This window comes from Pagrus major, chromosome 11 (assembly GCF_040436345.1).
Source record: "Pagrus major chromosome 11, Pma_NU_1.0".
Classification (NCBI taxonomy): Eukaryota; Metazoa; Chordata; class Actinopteri; order Spariformes; family Sparidae; genus Pagrus; species Pagrus major.
The window spans coordinates 1,438,814-1,457,209 of NC_133225.1; the positions used below are offsets into that span (position 1 = coordinate 1,438,814).

Below are 18,396 nucleotides of genomic sequence, written 5' to 3' on the forward strand. Positions count from 1 at the left end.
GTCGCTCCCCCCTCCTCGCCTGCCGTGCCCTGTCCCCAGATCAGTTGTTGGTGTGCGTGGGTGCGTTGGCACAGGCCGAGCTGGTACTGTAAAGACCGCCGAGGCAGAAGTAACGCAGAGACTTGGCAGATGCCGGCCTCCTTGTTTTTGCGTTCCTGCAGGATGGACGTGGCAGCTTCTGTCCTGCGTGGATTTTAGTTACGAGTGAGGAAGCAGCCAGACGGTTTCTGATGTTCAACCCCCCCACACACCCACCCAACACCACCTCCTCCACCACCTCCTCCACCACAGATCTCCATGATCCCACTGGAGAAACCTGCTCTCTCACAAACTTTCTTCCTGTTTGTGTCAAAGTATCTGCAGGTCGTGTTCATCACATCAAACCTTCTCATCCAAAGGATATCTGGGTCTTTTTCTTCTCAGAGTTCAATTCTAAGTTGAACATCAATTAAGATCCAAACCAGGATCAGAGATTCTCACAGTATTATCTTCTCTTCTCTCCACCAGCCTCTTTTCATGCTGTAAAACACATCAGAGTTCAGGACGTTGGCACATAAATAGTTCTGCGTCTGTCCTGCAGCACTCGAACATCGTTCACTGGGTGTTGAGTTTGAAAGATGCTGCTCTCTCCTGTTCCCTTCCTTTCCAGCATGTTCGTGGCATCAAGAAAGAAATCAGAAAGAAATCAGAGAGGTTTGTCTTCCTGATTTCTTTCTGATTTCTTTTGCTGCCAATCAGAAAACAGTCTGAAGGTTATGTTGGAGGCAAAAGATGATGAAGAGTCCGTCAGATCTCTGGATTTATGCTATTTTCTGTCAGTGGCCCCAAGAAAAACTGATAGATAATTAAATACAGTGTATTATATAACTGGAATGTAACTATTAATCCATTAAGCATTTTAATGTTGGAGCTGATCGAGGTCGAGAAGTTTTGAATGACTTTATTGACTGCAGCTTCATCAATAAATAAAATAATATTTTATACGTCAAAAAAAATAATAAACTTTATTTGGATCACATTTTTCAAAACACAGTTACAAAATGCTTTACAGAACAGGTTAAAACGGTACAACATTATAAAAATCCTGTGTGAAATAAAAGAGCAAAATAACCAAACAAACTTGTTTAATATTATTTATTATTAATATAAAAAAATCCTTCATATGAAAGTTCTGAGGAGTTATTTAAAAGAAGGAACGGACACAGGCAGCGAGTTCGAGAGCTATAATACAAATAAATATATATACACATGAATATAAGATATAATAATAATAATAATAATAATAATATACACAAGAAGCTCAGGTGCGTCTTCATGAACACCAGACTGATCACGTGTTGACTCTAATCCAAACCTCAGCATCAGCGTATAATAATCAGATTTTCTTCTTCGTTGGTGTTTCAGGAACGGCGGGTTGGAGGTGAACTCCGGTGAGCGCAGGGTGATCTCCAGCGTGGCTCTGGAGGCCGAGGACCTGGACACGCCCCCAAACCAGGTGTACTACTTCCTGAACGCTGAACCTCGCTTCGGAAAACTGCAGCTGAAGGTGAGACTCAGATCAGATCAGATCAGGTACGTGAAGAGAAGAGTGAGTCCACGGGAACTCATCCAGCTCCATGAATCTCTTCTTTAAAGAATAACGTATAAACTTTTATTAAATTCACTGTAAAATCCTCCAGCTGTACTTCATCGTGTCAGTGACTTTCTGTGTGTGTTTGTTCTCAGCCTCACCAGCGTCTTATTTTTCACTGGACTGCGTTGAAATTTGTCCTGAAAGAAACTCTAAAGATAATTTATGACGTGTTCATTTAGATTCTCCAAACAACTCTTAAAATCAGATGATTTGTAAAGGGAGTCTGGTGATACTGTGGTGACTAGTTCAATGACTGGATCAGCTGAAACACTCTTCTTCTTCTTCTTCTTCTTCTTCTCCTCCTCCTCCTTCTTCTTCTCCTTCTTCTTCTCCTCCTCCTTCTTCTTCTTCTTCTTCTTCTTCTTCTTCTTCTTCTTCTTCTTCTTCTTCTTCTTCTTCTTCTGTTTCTGTTCATTTAAATAGTTCAAATCAAATCTCGTGTTCCTGCTGTGTTCACTCTAACCAGTGGACCTCTCCGTGTTTTTAATGGTTCTGGTCTGTTCCTGGTCTGCAGACGGAGTCGGGGTGGTCCGAGCTGTCGGCCGGTCAGAACTTCACTCAGGACGACGTGGAGATGAACCGTCTGTGGTACGCGCACACCGCCGCCACCAACGCCGCCGGGTTCAAAGGTCACGACAGCTTCCGCTTCACCCTCAGCGACCTGGACAACGAGACGCCGACTCAGAGCTTCTTCGTCTCGGTCCACACCGTGCACAAAGGTCAGAGGTCACGACTAAAGTTCTGGTTCACAGACGCTCTGATCACAAAGAATTAAAAGATAATTGATTGTTTCAGTGAAAACTTTGACGTTAATAACAGCCTTTTTAACGCTCCTCACATGTGCAGAACCTGCCTGAGAAACAACATGTTTTTAAGTTTTCTTCAGTATCACAGTGATCCAGTGATAGTTGTGTGTACATACATGAGTACACTGCAAACAGGAAGTGCTAACAGCTGATTCGGCAAAGTTTTAATGCCGTTTTAAATCAAGTCTCCAGCTGCTTCAGTTGTTTAGCAGAATGCTGCAACTCTGTTTTACTGTGAAGCTCCAGAAATGTTGTGTGGACTACGAGACTTCAGCTTCATCAGCCTGGAGGGAGGAGACGATGTTTTCAACAGTAAGAAAGTGTTTTTCAGAGCAAAGAGTCAAATCAGAAAACATCAAATCCTGAAACTTCAGACTAAAGTTCCAGCAACAATAAGAAGACAACAATCACAAACACACACACACTCAGACACACACAGACGGTGGACCTTCACACACTCGGTGGTCCCTCTGGCCGGCCGCTCGGTCCTGGTTCATGTATTATTGAGCGCCCCCCCCCCCCTCACCTCCCTTTGCCAGTCGGGTGAACACGGAGCGACGAGGCCTCGGTCCTTCTGGCTCCGGGCCCTCTGATCCTGGAGGAGCCGAGGTGAGAAACGGCCGACCTCCTCAGCCGGTGAATAATTAACGGAGGGGAGGTGGAGCAGCTGTGGACGGGCGTTGGCTCGTCTCCTCTGGGTTCTCCTCCTCCTCCTCCTCCTCCTCCTCCTCCTCCTCCTCCTCCTCCTCCTCCTCCAACTCTCCATAACACTGAGACACTTCATCTGTTTGGTTTTGATTGTTTTAGTCGCCAACTTGAACTTTTTTCTGTTTCCATCATCTTTTTTTACGTAACAGGGAAAGAAATGTCATCTTAACTTTTGGACACTTAAATCCAGAGTCATTTACAGTATTAAGAATAAAAAATACTTTTTATTTTCTTTAGTTTTGATGGTAGATTCACACATATGCTCTTTTTAAAGGGACATTCACACAGTTTAACCCTGTAATCTGGGCTGGAGGTGAACAAGTCGCTGGCACCGCTCATATAAATCTGATTTATGCAAAGGTTTTCACTTTTTAGGCGCCATCATGGCAGAACAGGTTAAATGTTAAAATGTTCCCTCTCACTGCCTCCAGGTGACTTGGTGCTGTTGAGCAAGGCAGTGCATCTGATCGAGGGGCAGCGAGTCGTCCTGAACACCGACATCCTGCTGGCGTCGGACTCGTCCGGTCGTCCGGAGGAGCTCGTGTACACCGTGTCGGTCCAGCCTCGGCACGGCCTCGTCCACGCCGTCCAGCAGCCCGGCGTCCCGCTGACCACCTTCACACAGCTGGACGTCGCCGCACACCGAGTGTGTTACACCCACGACAACAGCCACCACGCAGAGAGCGACTCCTTCAGGTCAGAACACACACACACTTTAACACGTTGAAGTCTGTGGTTCTGGCCGGGCTCTGTAGAAATGGTGCCCGGTGCCGACAGAGGTCTCTTCTAAAGCTTCATATCCCTGAAATCTGTCCAATCTAAGCTAAAAGGTTTTGTTATTCAATAAATCACAATAACTGATGAAAGTTTTAAAATCACGTCTTAAATAACATTTTTAAAAAGTACAGAAATCTGATGTTTTTTCTTCAAATTTTATTAAATAATGACACAAAACATTAATTTGAAACAAGTCTGAATGTAAAACATAAATAAATTATTTCTTAACACACTTATATTTTTGAGTTTTTAATATATTCTCATTTTCATGAGGAGTTAACGAAGGTGTTTTAATAAATCATCTACAGTTTCCTCGGCGCCTACTTTGGTATTTTTTGATTATTATGATGTTATTTCTTAGATCATCTTTAAATGATTCATATCCTTAAAATCTGTACAATCTCAGCTAAAAGGTCATTTTAAACTAATAAACCACAATAATTGATAAAATTATTAAAATCATGTCATGAGTTTAAAAAATACAAAAACCAGATATGATTTTTTCTTCAAGTTTTAATAAATAAGGACATAAAACATATTAACAAAAAGAAATCTGAATATAGAAACATGAACAAAATATTTCTTAACACTCTGAAAGTTATTTCATATATTTATATTGTTTAGTTTTTAATATATGATCATTTTTATGAAGAGAGAGCAAAGGTGTGTTGATAAGTTCATCAGTATCATTTCTGAGATTATTGTAAAATGATTCATATCCTTAAAATCTGTACAATCTCAGCTTCAAGTCTGTAAATCAATAACTGATAAAATGTTGAAACTGTGTCACAAACATCGACCTGTTCTCCTGTTTTCCCGGCGCCACCTCACTGAGCCACCAGGTGCTTTCACCACGTGTTGTGCTGCACAGTAACGTCACATTAACACATCATCTTGAGTGAACGACACGATGGCCGACAGACTGAAGTTTGAAACAATGATCGTCGAGCTGTCGTAGTTTTTATTTGAGATCGATTTAAACAGGATCATGAAAACATCGATCTCAGGCTCAGCGTCGCTCACAGGAGGTCCGCTCTCATCAGGGCGACTGTCCGGGTTTGAATTAATGTCAGATAGAAGAAATGAATCATTAGAAACATAATTATGATCCGGGCCTGATATGTTGACGGTCTGATTCGAACACAAACAGCACGTGTGACCCGAGCTCGTCCGTGTCGCTCTGTCTGTGCAGCAGCTGGGCTGTTTGACTTTGGCTCGCTCTGTTAAGTGAAGCCATTTTGCAGCGCAGCATGAAATTCTGCACACATCAGGAGAATAAATGGCAAATTATCTGCCTACGTATTGTGAGCGGAGGATATTTCTGTCAGCGCCGCGCCCACAAAGAAAGTATCACACACAACATTTGGCCGACGAAAGAAGAACTGGGCACCGAGACGAGAGAGAGGAGAAAAACCATCAGCGTCAGGAGACGAGAGGCTTTCTGCTGCACCGGGGTTATCTGCTTTTACAGCCAATTTGGCAGCGGCAGGGTTTTAAAGGGGGGAGGAGGGGGGGAGGAGGAGGAGGAGGAGGGGGAGGAGGGGGAGGAGGAGGAGGAGGGGGAGGAGGAGGAGGGGGAGGGGGAGTGTGTCGGGGTGTGTGTGATCTGGAGTGTGTGCAGACCCTGAGTTTGTCACCCAGACCTCTGCTGCCCCGACCGGCTGGTTCTCTGAGAGCCCTCACATCACAGCCAAGAGAGACAGACAGGCAGAGAGAGAGACAGACAGAGAGAGAGACAGACAGGCAGAGAGACAGAGAGACAGACAGAGAGAGAGACACAGAGACAGAGAGACAGACAAAGAGAGAGACAGACAGCCAAGAGAGACAGAGAGACAGACAGGCAGAGAGAGAGACAGACAGGCAGAGAGACAGGCAGAGAGACAGAGAGAGAGACAGAGAGACAGACAAAGAGAGAGACAGACAGAGAGACAGAGAGACAGACAAAGAGAGAGACAGACAGGCAGAGAGACAGAGAGAGAGACAGACAGACAGGCAGAGAGACAGAGAGAGAGACAGACAGGCAGAGAGACAGGCAGAGAGACAGAGAGAGAGACAGAGAGACAGACAAAGAGAGAGACAGACAGGCAGAGAGACAGGCAGAGAGACAGGCAGAGAGACAGAGAGACAGACAAAGAGAGAGACAGACAGGCAGAGAGACAGAGGGACAGACAGACAGAGAGACAGACAGAGAGAGAGACAGACAGAGAGAGAGACAGAGAGACAGAGAGAGAGACAGACAGACAGAGAGAGAGACAGACAGAGAGAGAGACAGAGAGACAGACAGAGAGGCAGGCAGAGAGAGTTTATTGGATAAACAGCAGGTTGAGCTGATTCTTAACATAATATTTAAACTTTATTTGTTTGTTTGTTTGTTTGTTTGTTACCATTCCGCTGTATTATTCACACATTGTAATGTTTGCTGGTGTTGTCTGTCCTATGTGGGTTGCCTAGCAACATATTCATAGCTAACCTATCAGTGTTTCTGTTGAGTTTCTCGTGTGTTTGTGGAGAAGTTTGTGTGTCGCTCCTCTGACGTCTTCAGGTCCGGTCGGCTGTAAAGTGTCTCACTTCAGGAGTGAAACCTGCTGAATCTCTGTTCAAACCTCAGGATCAGATTTATGGTTTTAAGCTACAAAGACGTTTATTTTATTGCAATGTTGAGTTGATTTTTGGTGATTTCCTGTATAGTTTGACTCATGTGGATGTTTGTGGTGATCCTGTGCAGCTTCTTGTCACGATGAACAGGAAGTTGACTTTTATTGTGAAAGTTTTCTGTTGCGGCTGTTTTACCGTCATCGTTGTTGATGAAGCCGACTCAACACGTGAAGCCGTCTCATGTTGTCAGTGTTATGAGGTCATAATAAGAAACTTAAGATGAAGAAGACTAATGATCGCTCCAGTAAACACGTCTCTATAAAGTACAAGTATATAGTACAAGTATATAGTACAAGTATAAGTACTCACACAGTAACAACACGAGACACAACTGAACATGAGCGAGTCTGAGCAGCGACGGCTTCGTCTTTTTATCCTCTGAGGAAAAGAAAAACAAAGTTTGAGGTCGAATCGTCGCGTCTTTAAATCTTTGTTCTGAGTGAAAACAAGACGCAGGAGGACACGTCTGAAGATCACACACACCTGTGCATCGTGCATGTGTGTGTTGTGTGTGTTGCGTTGCCGTGACAGCGGATGATGAATGGGCATTATTATGAGAATAACAACAGCGTTGGCACGGCGACGACGGCCAGAGAGCCGGCCACAGACGGCCGTCCCTGGGCAAATATGGCCGACATCTGAGCCAGATGTTACACCAGGACCTGCCTCTGAGTGTGTGTGTGTGTGCGTGTGTGTGTGTGTGTGTGTGTGTGCGCGTGTGTGTGGTGGCCGGTGTGTGTGTTAAGGCCCGGGGCAGTTTGTCAGCTGCAGGGCTGAGAGGCAGATTGTGTTGGCAGAGGGCTGAGAGGAGGACGAAACACACACACACACACATGCACACGCACGCACACACACACACACACACACACACACACACACACACACACACAGCTCATTTTTCAGGTCCGCTGCTCTGTCAACTGTCACCACTGAACTACAAATGAAAACAGGCCTTTATGTGAGTGATTGATGACTGAAGCTGTCTCTGTTACTTAAGACCAATCAAGACATTAATTACTGGAAATATTTCATAATTAAACTCAATATCAAGACACTTATTATTATATTTATTATATATTTCTGCTGAAAAATTAACAACAAAACATAAATTTATTTTCAGGTTTTAATCTCCATCATTAATAAATTGTCTCATCTTATGTGATATCACTTAAACACACTGATGATGAAGCAGCGCGTCACTGAGGATTTCAGGTCCAGATCAGAGCAGCCGAAGTGAAGATATTCTGACGTTTAGTTCAAAAACACTGGATCCTACATTTCCCATAATGCACGAGCCTCGCTGCCTCGTAAACAGAATCCTGTAGTAATGAGTCCTAAGGCCCAGAAATCAGTTAGCATGTTAGCATCTTAGCACTTTCTGTCCCCTCGTCTGTGACACTGTGACACTTTTCACACTGGACCTTCTTTCTTTCACAAACTGCTGAGGCGTTCTCATTTCTCAGGATCTTGCTCTTCTGTCGTTCTGTTTAAAAAGTGAACACTGATGATTATAGATTATTATTATTAGTATTATTATTATTATAATTATTTTTATTATTGTTTCACACACTGGATCTTGATGGTGGATTTATGAACATCTGGTACCGTCTCTGACTTGTTTCTGACTAAATTTGGTTCCGTCTTCACAGTTTTGTCGTCACAAACGGCGACTCGTCCCGCGGCGGCACCCTCCACTTCACCATCGAGCACGGCGACCGCATCCCACCCTCCCTCCACCACAACACGGGCCTCCGGCTGCAGGACGGCTCCACGGAGACCATCGGCGCCGACCAGCTGCAGCTCACCGACCCCGACACGGCCACCGCCAACCTGAGCTACGTCATCACGCAGCCGCCGCGCTACGGTAAACTGCTGCTGAGAGGAGTCCCGCTGTCTCCGCCGCTCAGCTTCACCCAGACGGACGTGGACGAGCTGAACCTGGCTTACCAACACGACCTGGGCAGCCCGGCGGACATCGACAGGTTCTACTTCCTGCCGACCGACGGGAGCAACAGAGGATACCTGGAGTTTGGACAGCTGAGAGAGGAGCCGGCTGTGTTTAACATCCAGGTGAGCAGCTCACAACACGAGTCGTACGGGCAGGTAGAGAAACCTGCTGCTGTCACTCAGACCCATCAGTTACAGTATTCAAGTAGATGTACTCAGTTACAGTATTCGAGTAGATGTACTCAGTTACAGTACTCGAGTAGATGTACTCAGTTACAGAACTCGAGTAGATGTACTCCATTACAGTACTCAAGTAGATGTACTCAGTTACAGTATTCGAGTAGATGTACTCAGTTACAGTATTCGAGTAGATGTACTCAGTTACAGTATTCGAGTAGATGTACTCAGTTACAGAACTCGAGTAGATGTACTCCATTACAGTACTCAAGTAGATGTACTCAGTTACAGTATTCGAGTAGATGTACTCAGTTACAGTACTCGAGTAGATGTACTCAGTTACAGAACTGGAGTAGATGTACTCAGTTACAGAACTGGAGTAGATGTACTCAGTTACAGTACTCGAGTAGATGTACTCAGTTACACTGGAGCAGCAGCTGAGCTCTGTGTCTGATGACGTCAGTGGTGTCAGTGGACTCTGATGTTTGTTGGAGGTGAAGCTGCCGTCGACTCTCAGGTGGACGACAACATAAATATTTGAAGCAGAGCAGCAGGTGAGCCAAGACCCCCCCCCACCCCCCCCATCCACCATCGCATGCTACCTGCTCTCACACACACACACACACACACACACACACACACACACACACACACACACACACACACACACACACACAGGCAGCCAGGTGGCTAACACGCTGGCCGGACCGACCGTCCTGAACCTCTGAGAGAACAGAGGCTGTTTGTGATTGGACAATGTGTGTGTGTGTGTGTGTGTGTGTGTGTTGAGGGATTTTATTTTAGTTTAAATGTGTGTGTGGTTGTTTTGGTGTGTGTGAGTATTTAAAGGCTTCATGAATATTTCACACACACACACACACACACACACACACACACACACACACACACACACACACACTCAGGCTTTTAAAGTCACTAAAATCTCAGAAGAAAAAACATTAAATCAGGTTATTTCTGTCTACAAACACTTAAAACTGTTAAAAAATATAAACATTAAAAAATGTGATGAAATTACAATAAAAAATGTGAATTGAGGTAAAATTCACTTTCTGTTGTTTAAGAATAAAACTGAGACAGAAAGATGAGTTATGTCATGTTGTTGGACGTTTTAAAAAAAATCATATTATTTGCTGTTTTTGTTGCACAACACTGAACTTTTCTGATTATTTGGTTATTGTTGTATTTTGATTTTGGTGCTCAACTGACTTTATATTTTATATTTTCATTATAGATCATTTAACTGTTTACTTCATAAAATGAAAATAATTAGCATCTTAAAATGTGAGATTCAGTTTACTGTGACATTAAAGCACCTTATATTTACATTCAGCTGTTTTTGCCTCATAAACAACTTTAATGGTCAAAATATTTGTTGCCGTATTTTTTACATTTTTAACCTCACGGGTGTTGGTGTTTAATTTGAGATTAACAATCCACAAGAAATTATAATTAGAGTCAAAAAATAAAATATAATAAAAACAATAAATGACAATAAATTATATTAAACAAAAACTGCTGAAGAAATGATTTAAATCAGCTGTGAATGCAGTTTAATGCGGTGATGTCGCTCTGATGTGTGTGTGTGCTTCAGTGTCAGCTGGTTATTACACATGACAGCAGCGACACCTGGTGGTCAGAACACAGAACTGCACCTGTTTAAACTCAGTGATCTTTGACTTCCTGCTGCCAAACGACCACCAGAGGGCGCTTTAATGTATCATCAGCATGGACAAAATAACAGGAACATCTGTTACTCACCTGAGTGATGTTTTTACATGTTCAGCTTCTTTCAGCTTCATCACAGAATGAGACAATCCAACTGAATGTGTGAAGATTTTTTAAGGTGATTTCATGTTTTTCGAGGTTGTTTTCCTGAAGAGTTCACATGTTAGAGATATAAGATTTTTATAATTATTCAGCTTATTTTTAGAGGTTCCTCATCAATTGTTTCTGTGTCTTTGTGTTTAAATTGTATTTTTTACTGCTGCACTTATTTGTACTCTCTACTTGTCCCCTTCTTGTAAAGTGATATGAGACTAAAACTGAGAAAAATCAAAAACGTCAGACAAGATAAAGCAAAAAACCGGTCAAAGAAACGTAATGTGTGTAGTGAATAACTTCATCCTCAGATTAACACAGAAAAGTTAAAACCACACAAGTTCAACAGGAGTAAATATATTTAGTTATTCAGTGAAACCTTTGTCTCTTCACATTATCCTCCTATAACTCAGGTGTTTAATAAGGTGTCTGCTGTGTTCAGGTGGATCGGGTGGACAGGACTCCTCCCAGTCTGACCACCAGGCGGAGTCCCAGCTCCGTGGTGGATCTTGGCGGCGGGCGTTTCGGCATCTTCATCACCTCCAAACACCTGCAGGCCTCCGACCCCGACAGCCCGGCAGAGGAGCTGGAGTTCTCCATCACCAGAGCGCCGTACTTCGGCTACCTGGAGAATGTTCTGACAGGTGAGCGGTCTGTTGGTTAGAAACAGTCATCCGTTACTGGACAGGTGGGTCAAGACGTTCAGTTGAGTTGAAACTCTCGCCGTCCCACCAGGAGCTTACATCAGAGGTCGTTTCACTCAGCGGGACGTGGACCAGCGAGCCGTGGTGTTCGTCCTCCCGGCGGACGTGGAGGTGACGGCCGACAGCTTCCAGTTCCGCCTCGTCGACCCGGCAGGAAACACGGCGCTGCCTGAGATGTAGGTTTGTAGAAGGATCAGGGACCAAAGCTGGTTTATTAGAGAGGATCTGATCCAGTCAGTGAAGAACTCTGATCGCTCAGTTTAATCAGAATCAACCGAGGACACTTTGGTGTGTCGGTGCAGAAACATAATTAAAAAGATTATTAAAAGATGAAGGCAGCTCTAACTTACAACCACAGAAACACGTCCAACCTCACGTGTCTCAAACAAACAGCAGTGTGAGCCTGTTGTGTCTCCTGCAGACTGGAGCTGTCCTGGTCTCGGGTGGAGCTGTCGGCCACCTGCTACAGAACCTGTGAGACGGCGGGGACGCTTCAGATCCAGATCCAACGCAGCGGCAAGAGCGCCGACCCGGCGTACGTGGCTATCCAGGTAGGAAGGTGACGCCTCTCAGACTCACTGCAGTAATATCATCATGACTGAGTTCATGAGCTCCGTGTTTGTGTTGTGTCACGTCTGAGCAGGTGGAGGAAGGATCGGCCAAACCCGGCAGAGATTTCACTCACAGCACAGCCGGTCTGATCCAGTTTGATCCAGGTCTGACTCCACTGGTTTAACACAAACACCAGCTGCATTCACACTTACTCTGGTAGAAGTAGAAGTACTGATTCAACTAAAATAACAATAATCCATAATTCTCCTCAAATGCATCAAACTAAAGTAACGAGCCTGTTTTGAAAATGTGAGGAGGAGAAAGTTCAGATGTTTGTGTTCAGATGTAGAGAGGGAAAGTCTCAGAGATACTCAGGTACAGTACAGATACCTGAAACATGTACTGAAGTACAGTAACTAAGTATTTGTACTCTGTTGACTGTGTTAAGACTGTGTCCATAACTACAAGTCCCAGAAAGCATTGCTGATAGAAACATCCAATCAGAGAGCTTCAGGTTCTGCTGCCGTGCAGCTGATGACAGAGACAGGTTGATTTTTTGAAGATCTCAGTGGATAAATTCAGCGAACTTGAATCAATCCACATTAATGATCCAGCAGCTGTGATGTTCTGAACGTGATGATGTTCTGATGTTGGTCCAGCTCTGGATAACAAAGAGCATTACATCCTGTCTCCTCGTCTCTTGTTCAGGAGTCAGTGTGAAAACCTGGAACATTTACCTGATAGACGACGGTCTGGAGGAAAACCACGAGACCTTCACCGTCTCCCTGAAGAGCCCCAAAAATGCCGTCCTGGGACAGAGGACGTCCGCCAGCGTCGAGATCATCGACCCCAGAGGAGGTAAAAATAAAATTATGATCACAAGCCGATTTTCTTCTTTATGATGTTCGACACACGTGTCTGTACACGGTCAGAACTCTTAACGTTTAGATCAGGACGGGTTGATGTATATTGATGTGCCAGTTTTATGTTCTGTCAAGACAAATGTGTTCGCTCTCAGTCGTGGACGTGTGCAGATGTTTTCAGATGTGTGCAGATGTTTTCAGGTGTTTTCTGTTTTTCTTTTCACTTTTTGTGGTAGTTCTGCTCAAGTAAATTACACATTACCAAGAAAGATAAAGTTTCCTCTCTGCCGTCTGTCAGGAAGGTGTGATCCAGACGACCTGATGGTGGAGGAGGACGAGAAGCGATTCCCAGCTCCTCCTCCTCATCCCCCTCGCCTCCCTGACCCTCCCAGACCGGAGGAGGAGGAGGACCCGGTCACCGACATCGAGGCGGAGCTGCTGTGGGAGAATCAGCCTCATCCTCCCAGAGGAGACGTCCCAAACCGCCGACCCTTCCTGGACTACGGAGACGGGGACCCACAGGACCAGGCGGCCCACAGCTACAGCCAAGTCCACTACAGGCAGCTGCCAGGGACCAGCACTGGGAGCACTGGGAGCTCTGGACACAGGGTCAGACATGGAGGACTAAAGGTGAGAGATTCTTTTACTGATTAAAGGATAATTCCAGATAGTTTATCCTTGCTTTAGTGATTTAATTGTGATGTTTCCTCAGATAGAGCTCAGTGTTAACACTGATAGAAATGATGGAGATTTATAAGCATATAATGTGTATTAATCAATTTTATTTGAATGTTCAAAGTCATATCAAACCATATTTCAGATAAAACCCCCAAAACAACCAAAAAACAGCCTCAGAGCTGAGCGTCTCGATCTTTAGCTCTTCGTCTCCTTCACATGTTGTGTTACAGACCAGCAGTGATCAAGACCTCATTCATACATTTAGCAGTTTAGGCTGCATGTTGATTTGCATGTTGTTATTTTTTTCAGTGTGAATCTAAAACACAAAACTGATATTTTAGTCTTTGACTTCCTGCTGATGTTCAGGTGCGTCTGTCAGGAGAGAGGAGGGCTGAGGAGAAGGTCTGGACGGTGAGATTGAAAACTTGTATTCTCACAATTTGCTCATTTATTGTGATGATGTCAGATTTTTCTTTGTACTTAAAGGAACAGTTCAAAAATGTAAGTTCAGTCATTATCCTCCTCCATCAGTTCCACAGTCTCACTCCTCTCCGGCTGGAGGAGCTGAAGCCGGGTGACGTCGGGTGGAGTCGCTCGCCTCACAGTCGCCTCCTGCAGGAGCTCCCAGTCGACGATCCTCCTCAGATGGATCATCCAGAACCCCGACACCACCCAGAGTTACGCCAGCGCAAGGTGCACACACACACACACACACACACACACACACACACACACACACACACTGATCCTTTCTCAAACTTTTTGTGTTCATAACTTGTGAAGTGTTTCATACAGACTCTCAGCTGCATGAAGGAGCTCATCAACACATCAAACTATTAAAAAAGTTTAAAAAGTCCAAACTGACTTCTTTATAATAAACGTTGGCTCGTTTGATTTGCTCACAGAGGTCGGAGGTGGTGTGGTTGGGACAGCTGGATGTTTCTGTTGTGATAACTCTCTCTGTGTCTCCTCAGACGGGGAAGTCGGTGAGCAGCTCGTGTCCTGACGGGTGGACTCACTACAGGAGACGCTGTTACATCGTCAGCTCGTCTGTGGCGAGCTGGGCCAGCGCCGAGAGGACCTGCTCTCTGCTGTAAACCACAAGAAAACACTCTTTTGTTTTATTGTAACTTCATCCCTCAATTTAAACAATAATCCCACATTCACTGCAACTTATTTTCATCATTTAGCACATTATTTCTGTTGGTTTGAATATTTCTTTACTCATCAAGTTAATATCTGACATCTGAGAACAATAATGGAAAATTATCTTAATGATTATAACTCGGAAAGAAAAAAAGAAAAAGTCTTCCAGTGTGGCATCTAGTGGTGATGGTGCAGGTTACAACCAACTGAACACCCCTCGTTTCACCCTACCCTACAGTAACCACTCAAAATGTAAAAAACAACAAAGTGTGAAAGGCCCCCTGGAGCCAGTGTTTGGTAACGGAAGTGACAAAAACACAACGATTCTTAAAAATATTATGAATATAATGTTTCATTTCTGCCAGTAGATCCTCCTAAATCTTGCAGACTGCACCTTTAATGAACAGATTTTGATGTATTACAGAGTAACAACTTGAACAGGAACAAAAGTTTCAGCCTAATCTCAATGAATTTAAATGACACAAGCCAGCTTGAACTATGTTTTCCTGCCCAATAGGGCTGAGTGATGTGGCCTTAACAGAATATTGCAGTATTTTTAGCCTATATTCTTTATATTTTTGACCAAATACTTTGATATTGAGACAGTACTGTAGGGATGACTGTTGGTACTTCACACACAATCAGATTTCTGATCAATAATCATCAGTAATGTGGATATAATGACGCAGTGTGTGAAGACAGGTGTTAGAACAAGTGGAACAGTGACTTCACCATATAAACATCTAACAACGTATACAGACTCATTCATCAGGATAACCTGCCCTACTGCTTATTATAATACTGTGTGTGTGTGTGTGTGTGTGTGTGTGTGTGTGTGTCAGGTTTAACAGCAGTCTGACGAGCGTGCGGTCCAGACGAGACATGACCTGGCTGTGGAAGTTTGCAGGGAGGAAACCATTTTGGATCGGTGAGTGTCTGAACACCGGAGTGACGGATCAACACTGAACTACACTGAACCACTCGTACCACCAGGTTTATTTTTATGCAGCACGTTCGAATGATTTCAGAGAATTTGACCTCTGTCAGAACAGCTGACAGGTGTAACATCACCTGCTGTAGACTGGAGTATCATCCCGTCTAATGTCACATGACCGACTCTCATATTCATTTATTTCATTGTCACTTTTAAATCAAAAAGGTGAAACATCGTCTGGTTCCAGCTTCTTACATGTGAGGATTTGCTGCTTTTCTTTGTCACTTATGACAGTAAATGAAGAGTCTTTGGGTTTTGGACGAGTTGAATCTATTTTCTTTGGGCTCTGGGAAATTGTGACGAGCACTTTACACAATAATTTGACGATTTATAGACCAAACAACTGATTAATCATGAAAATCACTGTCAGATTAATCACAGTGAAAATAATCATTAGTTGCAGCCTTAATCGAACCTCTACCTGATCACTGATCAGTAATTGTTGTCCTCCAGTTTCCAGGCCGTTGACTCTCCTTCGTGTTCCTCAGGTCTGTCTGGAGGTCCGGGTCGCTGGATGTGGGCCGACGGTCGCTCAGTGTCTTTCTCCAGACTGAGGGGGGCGCCGCAGGGCCGCAGCGACTCTGACGTCGGCTCGGACTGCGTGCTGGTTGAAAACCCTCGAAGCTGGATCTCTACAAGCTGCTCCCCCGAAACTCAACACACATTCATCTGTTCGTCGCCGGCTCACACTCACTGAGAGACACTCAGAGTATTTACAGCTACAGGTCATCACGACCTCCGTGAACGTGTTCAGATCATATTTAATGATACGCAACGATGCTGCTCTGTACATTAGTTTTCATATTTTTGTCATAATAAAGATTGCTGCACAAACTAACACACGTGTCTATAAATTCAGATTTAGATCAGAAGTTTCACTCATTTTTATTTTATCAGCATCTCGACTGAAACATCACAAACTGGCATCGTTCAGGAAGCAGGTGATGAAAACCGTCAAAAACATCACTGACGTCCATCTACTGAGCATCAGTTAGGACCACATCAGTTGTTGTTTCGTTGTGCGACCCTGTGTTGTAGGATGACAAATTCATCTCCATCAATCTGGAAACTGTGGTGGAATGTAACTAAGTACAAGTACTCGATAAAGTACAAGTTTGAGGTACTTGTGCTTCACCTGAGGTTTATCTTTTCACAACACTTTCTTACTTCTTCTACTTCTGCTCCACTATATCGCACATTGCACGACATATGAAGAGTTTATCAAATGTTTTGTCATAAACTAAACCACAAAACAGTTTATACAAATACAGCTGAAACAATTAGACCATTAATAAATTATTTTTCCTGTAAAATCATTGTCTGGTTGCAGCTTCTCAGCTGGTTTCAGATTTGCTGCTTTTCATTTGAATGATTTTAATGTATTTGTAATAATGTGTCACTTCGTCACCACATTTCTCACTGTTTTCACAATATGTCAGAGCGAGGCTTTTCCTCGAACGAGACTCGTTTTTCTGGTTACAAATTTAGTCTTATTATTTAACAAACATTTCTCTCTCTGTAGGAATCATTTTTGTAATGTTGTCAGACACTTGAAATAACAACCTCAGCCGTCAGTGACAAAAACAAGCACTTTTAGTGGACGTGACTTTGACATTCATAGTTGCCCCAAAGGATTATGTTGCAGGTGATGCAGCAGCTGAGGTCTGACTCCAAAACTTTCGGTCAGTATGAATGATTTACACACCAAAACATAGATATATGATACAGGGCCCGGGTTTAAAGATACTGGGAATAATCAGCAGGTTAATCCAGAATAACAATTATCTGTAGTTGCAGTCCTGTACAAAATAGTTCAAAATTACTACTAGTTCAGTGACATCATTTATAATAACAGAGGGGAACCATTTGGGCCTTGAAGGTTTTCAGTGAAGGCTTGAGAATAATGGATCCTCCAATATTTTTCTAATATATATATTTATATTTTATTTTCCAAATGTTTATTTATTTGTTTGTTTGTTTTCATTCACTGCAATAATAGCAATAATTTATTTTATTGTTATAAACTTGGACTCCCCTGTCTTCAGGGCAACAGGTGGTTAATATAACGGACCTGTGAAATGGACCAATCACAACCCTCCTTCTGACGGTATCTAGGTGAATCTGACTCCCCTGGCAGGACAGCGAAGGCTTTATATAGATGTGGGCATGGATTTAAAAGTGACAGTTGTCCCAGCCAATCATATGTTGTCTAGCTGTGGGCGGGATAGCTCCCGGGCATTCGCGATTATTCATTGGATGAGCCACCTGCGACCCGCGAAAAATTCAAAGTTGACGGTGCGCGAGTCAGACGGAAAAACACGACAGTTTTTAACGAAAACAAACGATTTGAACCGAAGGAAATGTTTGGAGTCAACTTTGTAAAGAAGACGGTGGCCGGATGAACTAAAATTCGGTTTTCAAGACTGTCTTTTTAAGGAAAATCTGAATATATCCAGAAAAGTCGACCATCAACCGCCTTGGCAGGATTGGTGCAAGCTAGCAACAGCGAACAGAGACGTTTCAGCTAACGGCTAACGGGCGCTAACGAGCTGTCGCTTTCCTCTGTTTGGATTTCGATGCACTGACAAGAAGAAAACGAAGACTACACATTAAACAGCAACAGACTGGCTCTTTAATGTTACTCTTGGCTTCAGTCTCAGTTGTGAAGATCTCCTCACAGAGCTGGAGATAAAGGACAAACTGATCCGGCAGTTTTCCGGAAATGATCGCAAGATGGACGTCAGTCTGCAGGATCTTCATTTGGTGAGTAACGTTACTATTTTTAATAATCGTTTGGTTTCTCTCTGTTATTTAATGATTGATCAGTAACCTGAAGCTGAATTGTGTGGTCAGCGCGGTATCTTAAGTTTTAAATATGGTTCTTGCTCTGGAACAGATGAATCAGTGCAGCCATTTT

General features: G+C 43.6%; 1 protein-coding gene across 1 annotated transcript in view; it reads left to right on the forward strand.

Annotated features, from left to right (window-relative positions):
- The window catches only part of frem1b (Fras1 related extracellular matrix 1b), a 33,010-nt gene extending 16,771 nt beyond the window's left edge, over positions 1 to 16,239 (forward strand). The window contains exons 21-35 of the mRNA XM_073476617.1: positions 1,405 to 1,546; positions 2,148 to 2,352; positions 3,579 to 3,843; positions 8,229 to 8,649; positions 10,985 to 11,186; positions 11,278 to 11,422; positions 11,668 to 11,797; positions 11,890 to 11,962; positions 12,507 to 12,656; positions 12,960 to 13,291; positions 13,706 to 13,750; positions 13,871 to 14,032; positions 14,314 to 14,432; positions 15,328 to 15,413; positions 15,968 to 16,239. Of these exons, the coding sequence (XP_073332718.1) occupies positions 1,405 to 1,546; positions 2,148 to 2,352; positions 3,579 to 3,843; positions 8,229 to 8,649; positions 10,985 to 11,186; positions 11,278 to 11,422; positions 11,668 to 11,797; positions 11,890 to 11,962; positions 12,507 to 12,656; positions 12,960 to 13,291; positions 13,706 to 13,750; positions 13,871 to 14,032; positions 14,314 to 14,432; positions 15,328 to 15,413; positions 15,968 to 16,176 (2,686 nt within the window). The 3' untranslated portion in view covers positions 16,177 to 16,239. The remainder of the gene's footprint in view (positions 1 to 1,404; positions 1,547 to 2,147; positions 2,353 to 3,578; positions 3,844 to 8,228; positions 8,650 to 10,984; positions 11,187 to 11,277; positions 11,423 to 11,667; positions 11,798 to 11,889; positions 11,963 to 12,506; positions 12,657 to 12,959; positions 13,292 to 13,705; positions 13,751 to 13,870; positions 14,033 to 14,313; positions 14,433 to 15,327; positions 15,414 to 15,967) is intronic.
- The last annotated feature ends 2,157 nt before the right edge of the window (positions 16,240 to 18,396 follow it).